At 41.2% G+C, this 10,358-nt stretch overlaps 1 protein-coding gene across 7 annotated transcripts in view; it reads left to right on the top strand.

The window, feature by feature from the left end:
• The first annotated feature begins 1,385 nt into the window (after positions 1-1,385).
• Ptpn12 (protein tyrosine phosphatase non-receptor type 12) overlaps positions 1,386-10,358 on the top strand; it is a 106,953-nt gene continuing 97,980 nt past the window's right edge. For 3 of the 7 annotated variants that reach the window (XM_078040175.1, XM_078040173.1, XM_005319482.3), the window contains exon 1: positions 1,387-1,527. In XM_078040175.1, coding sequence (XP_077896301.1) covers positions 1,429-1,527 — 99 coding nt within the window. In that variant the 5' untranslated portion in view covers positions 1,387-1,428. Of the gene's footprint in view, positions 1,528-1,862; positions 1,998-10,358 lie in introns of those variants that run through there. The other 4 variants (XM_078040177.1, XM_040291684.2, XM_013356049.4 and 1 more) reach the window with 3 other exon arrangements.

Genomic DNA, 10,358 nt, shown 5'->3' with positions numbered 1-10,358 from the left:
AATAATGCTATTAGTGGGTATCCCTGGATTAAATCCTTCATTTCTGTCACATTAGCACAAATTTACATTCCTTACTGAGAGGCAGTGTGATGTTGTAGTGCAAGCAAAAGGGCTTTAATTCTAGTTCTGGCTCTGCCAAGAATATGCTGTGGGAACTTGGACAAATCACTTTAAGTTTTTTAAAGATGATTTAGATTAGCCTATTCTTTGGCAACACGAATATTTACAAAGTTTATTCTGAGGAGGGAAAGCTCCCACATCAGTTTCAAAGGTGTGCAAATCTCAAGGCAAGATGACAAATCCCTTCAATTTATCAAACTCTAAGTCCCTAGCATATACGCGGTACGTGAAGGACACACTCATTTCAGGCGCTCACTCATCGGGATTGAAATGCATTTGTAAGGAGTCAAGTCCTTTCACCTAAGAAGCGTTTCGCTTCTCGGTTAGTCATAGCAGTCTCCCAAACTGCCAGAGTCTATTTATTCGCCTGTTCACTCTCATCAGGCCACTGGTAAGACCTACCTGCTGTGAGCTTGGAGGGGGCGCGACTACAGTTCCCAGCATGCCTTTTCCCACCCCTGCCCACCCCTGCCCGCTGCGGGTCACTCCGGCAGGCCGGGACTTGTAGTCCCAGCCCCCGGCTGGCGGTGAGGCTGAGGCACTCTGGGAATCTACTCCTCCTAGCCGACAGTGAGGCCATGAAGTCCTATTGTGACAACTAAGGTTTCCCCTGCTCGGAGCTGCATGCCTTCCTCCAGAACAAACCCATCCTAACATTCCCCTGACCACCGAGCTCCCTGGCCGGGACACGCCCAGGAAGTGGAGACGGGTGGTCCCCCAGACAGCTCAAGTGTCTTCCAGCCACTCGGAGCCAGCTGGGCGGGCTTGGAGGCGGAGCGGCCGTGAGGCGGGCGAGCGGGGGCGGGCCGGCGCGGCGTAGCGCTTGGGGCGGGGCCGGAGCGCGGGGCCGCGCGTCTGGGTGGCGGCGGGGGCGCGCCCGTGGGGAGAGGCGGCGGCGGCGGCTGCGGCTGCGAGTGGGGGGTGGGGGGGAGGAAGAACCGGGGAAGGGGGCAGGGCGAGCGGAGAGCAGTGTTCCTGAGGCGGCGGCGGCGTCTCGGGCGGAGGAGGAGGAGGGCGGGGAAGGAGGATGGAGCAAGCTGGGGGTTGGGGTTGGCGCTAGCCGCAGCGGCTGGCCTCGTACTGTGGGAGAACGACTGGCTGCTCCTGGAAGTTGTGGTGTCGGGAGCCGGGCGGGTGCCGCCGCAGCCGCCGCCTGGGCGGTGGGGAGGAGGAGGGAGCGGCAGGGTTGGCGGGGGTCGGGAGGGAGGGACGGGCAGGGGGAGCGAGCTGGGGAAGACGGAGCGGGCTCTGCGGCGGGCGGGCGGGCGGCGGGGGGGCCAGCGACCGCAGCCTGGGGGACGCGGGAGGATGGAGCAAGTGGAAATCCTGAGGAAATTCATCCAGAGGGTCCAGGCCATGAAGAGTCCGGACCACAATGGGGAGGACAACTTCGCCCGGGACTTCATGGTGAGTGTCTTCGCTCGCTGTCGCCTTGTCTCGTCGGCACCGGAGCCCCCTGCTGCCTCTCCGGGCCGGCCAGGGCTGCCAGCGCTTTGTGTGCAGCTGTGAGGAGCAGGGGGCGCGCACCCACCCGAGGGCCGGGTGGTCCCAGAGGCCGGCGGAGAGGAGCTCGCCTCCGCCCCTCTGCCTCCTTTCTCATCCTCCCGGGTTCGCGGCCCCTCGGCGAGCGCCCGCGGGGCCGAGCTCGCACTCGGCACAGCCGCCCGCGACCACCTATTGTTTCTCGGGCTAGGAGCCGGAGGCTAGTGAGGTGCAGGCCGAGGGGGCTGGGGACTCGCCTTTCCACGCCTTCCCACTCGGCCTGCCCTTCCCGGGATGTTCGAGGCAGGGTGTCTGGCTGCGACCCGAGGACAGCGGGTTGTGGCTGGCAGAGGAACGAGGGTGCCTTTGCTCAAGCCGGCCTCCAAGTGGGCAAGGTAGGACTCATGCTTTCTCCTGGTTCACAATTATTTTCTCCAACATTTGGGAGAGGATTGCCCTTTGAGTCTCATGGTTTACCTAATTTCCATTCACTCCCGTGTCGTCTCTTCTCTTGAGACCCAGGTTTGAGATGGTCTTGGGGTCACTGTGACTTCAGATTGAAGGGGGTCATTGTGGGTGGGGGTTGTCCTGTAGGAAGCTTACTTCGGACTCCCTGGGGGATATTGCCGAAGGCGGAGGGGATGTGACTATCACTTCCTATCCGGGGTGGGGGTGGGGAACTTGGGAACAATAGTCCTGGTGGGGCGGAGGCGACGGTACGGGCCGAAGCCCTGAACCGGGAGATAACCTTCCCGGCCCCCCCCCTTCGCCCCCCTCCCTTTCCGCCTTGTGCTTGTGCAGACAGGCTTGAGAGGAGGTGAGGGTTAAAAACCTTGTTCGTGAAATTGCTGTAGATATATCACTGTGAGGGGGTCAGATCCGAAGGCGTGGGACCAGAAGCGGACTTCCTACGTTACCCCCCCCGACCCCGCCCCTTTTATTTTTCTGCTGGACAATGTTCCCTCTAGGGTTGTTTCCCGGCTTAGGAGGCGGTGGTTGCGGCTGCTGCTCCTACGGATATTGCGCAAGATTGGGGCGTTGGAAACCCTGGAGGTCTGGGGAATGGAAAAGGAAGTGGGACTTTGGGAAGTGATTGCTCCTTAGCCTTGGCGGGCGTTGGGAATGGGAAATTAGCTAGGGAAAAATTTGCTCCTGAACAGGGAGCAAGAATAATCACATAACTGAAATTCGATTGTGAGAAGGATACACAGTTAATGTCTATAAAAATGAACAGGCACCAAACGTTAGCCAGTTTGTTTCCAAGTGCAGTGATTTCAATGTGCAGGTGAAATGGCTTTTAGGACAGAAATAATTTTTCACCTTTTTAAAGGATTCTGTCTAGTAAAGCTTTAGCGTTAAAATTGTTAACAGCTGAATAAACAGATCCTTAGCCATACAACTGTATTATAATAGCATGTTGAGCTTTTGTGATTCCCTCCTCCCAGGCCAATAATAGAGGATAGGAGTAGGTTTTATTATTATCTTGTGAAAACTGAAAATTGTAGATAAAAGTCTATTTTGAACATTTTCTCTTGGTATTTAGTCTTTATGTTTTTGAACAATTACTTTTTGGTCTGAAAAGATTAAAGAAAGGAGAGGACATTTTCCATTTATGCTGTTGAGAATGGATTGTGTGGTATCTTTTGAATGGTGTCATTTACAATAATTGTGTAGAGTCCCCCTTTTGCTACTCTCTAGCAAAAATAAAATGCATTGAGTATTTAGAATCTTTAAAAGTAAAAATTTTCAGTCCTATTTGGTTATGGAAGAAGAGGTGGTGTGGTTCTTGGCTGTTTCTTGGTTTCTCACTTTGTTATGCCTGGATATATATGGTTTGGAAGGAGCACTGCTTGATAATATAGGCCATCAGGACAGGTGACCAGTCTCTGAACTCCTGAACAGGGGAAGTAGCCTTAAGGTTGGTTCATGCTTTGGGGATGAGTCAGGGATTCTTATTGGAGATTTCATTTCTCAAGGACTCAATGACTTTTTTCTTCCATAATACTTTGGTGTAGCTAGGTGATTCTACATTGGAGATTTGATGACTAAAGCTATTCTTTTATAGTGCCTGCTTTTTTTTTTTTAATTTCCTGAGTTGATAAGCAATAACTATAATTAAGACTGCCTGTAGTTGGTGCTGCTTTTCTCTTGACTGGAAGGCTGGAGAGGAATTGTGTACTGTCATGGAAAGAGAATAGATGATCAGATTTATTCTTAAATTCTGATGTGGATTAAAAATATGTTTTAAAATCTTAACATTTTTAGAACTGAGCCTTAGAGATAGTTCCATTATGAAGTATTACTGGTATTTCAAATTTGGAAATTCTACAGTAGTAATTACTAACAATAATCAGTAATGCCTTATACTTAGGAAAGTGGAATGGGCATTCAAACCTGTGGTCTGACTCCATAATGCTATTTCCATTATTCTGTAGTCCCATCACCCAAAGCCTATATTGTTTAATATTTTTAGTTTTATGTTGCCTCCTGCAGTAGGGGTAAAACCAAGGGTCTCTGAGCTACACCCCCAGCTCTTTTTATTTTATTTTGAGGTACAGTCTTACTAAAAATTGCCCAGACTATCCTGGAATTTGTAATCCTTCTGCCGCAGCCTCAGTAGCTGGGATTATAGGTTTGTGCCCTATACCTGCCATGTTAATATTTTTAATCATTCTGTGTGACCATAACTGCATGTCTCATTTTATATTCTTGTGGTTTTAAACTTAGATTTTTGATAAGATTTTTTTCATTTATTAAAACTGCTTTGTAAAAATAATTTTAACTAATATTAGTGGCTTAATAGTTTGTGTAATATTTTACCAAGTGACCATTTTATAATGTAACCATTTCATTATGCTTAAATGTTTAGGCCATTCTATTTTCTCTAATATATAATATGTGATAGACATACATAGAGCTTTTGTATTCATGATTATCTCATATCTTTCCAAGTAGAAGTACTAGGTAAGAGGATATGAATACTTAATACATGTTTATAAATAACTGTTTGAAAAAATTGTATTGATTTATACAACTGTCAGTAATATGAGTGTTCATATTATGATTGCATTAATCTTTACTTAAAGGCTGAAAAAATGGTATCTTATTTTAATTTGTATTTCTTGAATACTGTTGAGGATAGGAATTTTTCTACCTATTGTTAAATATTCTGTGAGTTAGTCATTTGTTCTTGGCCTTAGTCTCTTGTGTCCCCATCCTCTAAAAGAGGAGAAAACTTAAGGTACTGTGATTGTGTAAATTATGGCACCTAGATTATTACTTACATGTTGGAAACAGGCTAATTTTGCAAATAAACAAATTGGCAAATAAACAGTTAATTTGTGACAGTTGTAAAACTTGAACTTTACTATCTCAACTTTTAATCTTTACAAGGTAGCAGACTGTGATCATGACAAGTTGTCATTCATGTTGGCACCGAGGTTTTACTCTATACAGTACCCTGAAGTGGTCTGGAGGTAAAGTGTCTCTCAACTGTACTCTGAGAACCAGTGAGCCAGTATGAGCTAGGGCTAAAGGTGGTGCTGGTAGGGTTGTGAAGGATCTTGTACTAACAATACTATGTTTAGTTTTTCTGTAGACTCATAATGGCAATTGTAGACAGTTCTGCACTACTACAATTCTTAGAGTTACAGGGAGAGTAAGATGGTGTTAAGAAAGTACATGTTCTGGCCCAACAGTCTTGTAGTGTTACCCCACTCCATCTTCTCCCATCCCATCTTTGCAGACTGCTTTTTGAGATTACTATAAAACTTAATGTGTATCATCCAAATAGGTTTTGGTAGAAAAGCTGAAAAATCACTACTCTGGGTCTCTGGAGAGCCACTGAATGTTTTAAGGAAGATGGCAGTCATTTGACAGATTTGTGTTTAAGTTGATTCTGATGGCAGCATAAAGTATGGCATTTTAGAAGCTGTTGAAATATAAGAAGTTAGACATGAGGGCCTTTGCTGAACTAAATTGGGGAGAATAGAGAGTATACAGTGGATTTGATAAGAAAAAAATTCTTAATGATTGACTAGATGTGAATAGTAAAGAAAAAAGAAGTATAGTAGTAAGACTCCAGCATTTCTACCTTGGTATACTACTCAAGCTAGAAGGTAACATTTGGTACAATAAAGGAGTAAGGGAGTAGAAACAGCTAGAGGGGATGAAACAAGATAGTGGGAAAAAATTTCAAGGAAGAAGAGGTTGAATTTTAGTTTTGGACATGTTAAAATGGAGATACCCTGGGGTGCAGTGGTGCACACCTGTAATCCCAGAAATTTGGGAGGCTGAAATAGGAGGATCACAAGTTTAAAGCCAGCCTCAACAACTTAGTGAGTCCCTGTCTCAAAAAAAAAAAAAAAGGACTGGGGATGTGACTCAGTGGTAAAGCACCCCTGGGTTCAATCCCTTGTACCAAAAAAAAAAAAAAAAAAAAAAAAGATTTAGGTGTCCTTATATACATATGTAGGACATAGTCAAGCATCATAGTGAATAAGGGTTTTCTAACAGGGTGATGTTTTTAAAGAAAGCAGCCAAAAAATGTGCCAGTGATTGTTTCTAAGAAGGTATGGCCAAAGATAATGGAGCCGAACTAGATGTGTCAGCTGTTACCAGAGTCAAATAATACTGGATGAGAAGAACCCATTCCTTTTGACAAGTAGGAGTATTTGTCCTAGAAAAAGCAGTTTGGGATTAATTACAGGAAGAAGCCAGATTGTAGTGGTTTGAGGAGAAAATAGATAAAGTATAGGTATAATTACCTTCCATTTTAATATTTGGAAGGTAGATGGTAGAAGTGAAAGAAGGTATAGGTTGCAATGCAAGACAGTTTCCCTCTCACTCCCTGCTATTTTACAAAAATAAATAAAGATTTTTATATTATTTCTTATTTATGTGCATATTTTCCTTTGTGAAGTGATTGTTTAAATATAATTTTTAAAAATATCAAGAATCTTGTCTTGTGATTAAGCAAAATCTCTGAAAGTTTCGATTCGTGTTTGGATTTGAAATATTAGAAATCAAAAAGGGAGGGAAGACTGAAAGCCTAGAAAGATCTTTATGCTGCAGAGACTAGATAAGTATAAAAATTGTAATTATTTATTCATATTGTGGCTTGTAGGGTTTTGTTGCTTTAAGATAATGATAGCTTTATTGAGGTATAATTACCTACCATGAATTTCATTTAAAGTATACATTTCAGTAGTTTTTAGTATAGTCACAGAGTTGTGCAATCATCAGTAGAGTCAATTTTGGAAAATTTTCATCACCTTAAAAGAAACCCTACACACAACAGCAGTCACTCTCCTCCTTCCAGCCACAGGCAATCACTAATACGTGCTCTGTCTTCTTAGATTTGCCTAATCTGAACATTTCATATAAATGGTGTTGTGACATTTGGTGTTTTGTGACTGATTCCACTTAATATAATGTTTTCAAGGTTAATTCATGTTGTAGAGTGTGTCAGTAGTATGTTATTCCTTTTATGGTTGAATTAGAGTCTATCCTATGGATACTACATTTTGTTTATCCATTCCTCTGTTTATGGGTAATTTAATTGTTTCCATGGTCTTTATGAGTATTGCTACATTTGTATACAAGTTTTTGTGTGAACTGATAGTTTTTTTTCATTATTTGTTTGCAGTACTGGAATTGAACCCAGAGTCTTGCACATGCTGGGCAGGTGCTCTACCCCTGAACTACATTCACAGCCCTTTCTTAAATTTAATTTTGGGACAGAGTCTCCTTGATTGCCTAAACTGGTCTCAAATTTGTGATCCTCCTGCCTCAGCCTTCTGGCTTGCTGGGATTACAGGCATGTGCCACCACTGGTTGGACCTGTTTTAATTCTCTTAGGTCCACATTAAGGAGCATAATTGCTAGGTCAGAAGATAACACTCTATTTGACATTTTGAGGAACTGCCAGACTGTTTTCCCGAGATAGCACATTTTATATTCCCACCAGTACTATATATATGGGTTCCTGTTTCTCTACATCTGTGTTTTTGGTTATAAGTACCTTGTTGGTTTGTAAGGTTTTGTGTGTCCAACTTGTCTTTCAAAGATATTTTTTATTTCAAATATATTTTTCAGTCTCTCCATGCATCTCAATGCTTTCCTGGTGCCTGTTGTTTAGCTGTGGGTTTTGTTTGTTTGGGTTGGGGGTCCATCCTTTGATGAGTATTTAACCAGACATATTTACATTTTAACTAACTTCAAGAGTAGAAGTGAAATTTTAAGTACTGTCCAGACATGGCTCACTGAGATGAGCACTAAAAATTAATTTCATGTTAATTCTCTAGAATGTTTTACTGTATTTACTTTCAGAATATCGTTGCCTTATTTTTTTTTCTTTTTTTCAGTATTGGACAGTTTCGTTTGGAAAATATTTTGAAAGGATGAAACTAAAAGCAAGATATTAATATTTATTTAGTTTTAATTTTATTTATTTTATAAATTTAAAATGTATGCATTTCCTATAGCACTCATTTCATTAGGTTCATAAACACTTACATGTCTATCTTATCCAAACTAAAAGCCTCCCAGGCTAGAAACTGGGACTTAATTATCTCTGTGTCCCCATTCCTTAATATAATACCTTCCTGACATTTAATAGGTACTAATATCCATTGCATGAGCAAATATTGAAGGTGAGCTTAATGGTATTAGAAAGAAAATTTTGTCAGGTGATTTCTTTAAATGGTCCAGGGGCTTGCTCTTACTCACTCCTACACACAGGTGTGCTTATACACAGTGTCCACTGAAAAAGAAAATACAAGATAAGGAGCTAAACTGAATTTAGACCTTTTAACTAAGTATTGCTTATTAATTGCAATTTGTTCTACATAAGTTTGTATAAAAATATTCTACTTATCTGTCTCTGGACACTGCTTGGTATGCATAGGGATGCATTAGGGTCCTCTAAATAACTTTTCTACTCATCTATTCCCTGCCAATCATACTTGGAGAACCTTTTCTGAGACTACTAATTTTAACAAAATGCCCAATTTTAAACTTTGTGTGTGTGTGTGTGTGTGTGTGTGTGTGTGTGTGTGTGTGGTGCTGGGGATTGAATCCAGGGCCTTGGGCATGCAGGGCAAGCACTCTACCAAGTGACCTATATCCCTAGCCCCAATTTTAAACATTTGGTTTTTGATTTAATAAAACCTAGATATTTGTTACTGTCATCTCTTAAAAAATGGAGAACACATAGATGTTTGGGAGTGATTACAAACAGTAACTGCTCTATCCTTGTTTCTTGTCTTATCCAATCCATTCCACATATCATATGTACTTTCCCAAAATACCACTTGTTGGCATCTGTAGGCTACTAAAATCAGATGTATGTTCAGCCTCCATCTTACTTTTTAGTTGTATTTAGTCCTTTAATGCATGTATAAAGGACTACATTGGAAACATGATCTTTTTCTTTTCAATAAATATTGTTTAAAAATACTCATGGTTCCTTTTGCTAAACATTAAAATTATTAGAAATTTTAAATACCTAAGCAGTTCAAAATATTGAATCTAATGTCCACTGTTTTTCAAATTTTATTTATCTTCTCTTTTTTCTTCCCATCTTGATTTCCTGATTTCTACTTGTCCCCTCCCCTCAGTTTTATAATTCTGGCTCTAGTTGAGAAGCCTATATAGGATTAATTTTATACTATTTAGCTTGGCATTCCATAACTGCCTTAACATATTTTCACATTACATTTACAGAGTATACCTATACTATGCATTATGTATCCTCTCTTCCCCCTGAAATAAGCTCTTCCTTATTCCTTAAATATAAATGAATAAAATCTTGCTTCTCTGTAGTTGAACATATATTTTCCCTTCTTAGAAAGCTTTCCTATATTTACAGACTAGTACTTTGAAGATCAGAAAACTAAAAATTTAGAATGAGCTTATTGTGTTTACCTAGAACTCAGAAGCAAAAATATAATACACATTTTCTGGGATAAATATTTTAGACCTGTTTGTCTTTTATTTATTTACTTTTTTTGGAACTGGGGATTGAACCCAGGGGTACTTTACTACTGAGCTACATCCCTAACCTTTATTTTTTTTATTTTGAGACAGTTGCCAAGTTGCTGAGGCTGGCCTTGAATTTGTGGTCCTCCTGCCCCAGCCTCTTTTGTGTCTGGGATTTCAAGCATGTGCCACCACACCTAGCTAGCTCAGTTTATCTTAAAGTACTTCTTCATTATAAAATTTGAATTTGAATTCTACAAGAAAAAAAGCCTTTCATTAGATTTGAGTTGAAAATTTACAGAGGTCAGTCAGGTAATACACAGTTGTTTTACACCACTCATCTCTTCCAAAAAGATAACTCCTTTCCTGGTACTTCATATTCCTACACTATTTAAATTTTTTAGATTTTTGCAATCAAATGTTGACAAAATAGACAATTGTCTATTTCTCTCAGAAATCACACACAAATCTTGTTTCTATTTGTATAATCTTACAGCGAATGTGGCTGGCTCGTGGCATAGAAAAGAAACAAAACAGTAGTTGCTTCTCTAAAGTTTTTCCTTGGGACTGTGGAATATGGATCATGTTACTAAGAAACTTTGGGGATGTATATTAATGTCTGTATTTCCTGTGGTAACTTTTTCAGAGTGCTTTTATTTTTTAATGTTTTTATTGGTGCATTATAATTATAATAGCAGAACTCATTGTGACATTCATACAACATTTGCTCAGTTTATTTTCTTGTAATTCCCCTTTCTCTCCACTCTTTTCTCCCC

Source organism: Ictidomys tridecemlineatus, chromosome 2 (genome assembly GCF_052094955.1).
Source record: "Ictidomys tridecemlineatus isolate mIctTri1 chromosome 2, mIctTri1.hap1, whole genome shotgun sequence".
NCBI lineage: Eukaryota > Metazoa > Chordata > Mammalia > Rodentia > Sciuridae > Ictidomys > Ictidomys tridecemlineatus.
Note: the sequence above shows the minus strand (reverse complement) of the source record. Positions and strands in the feature narration are given on the sequence as shown.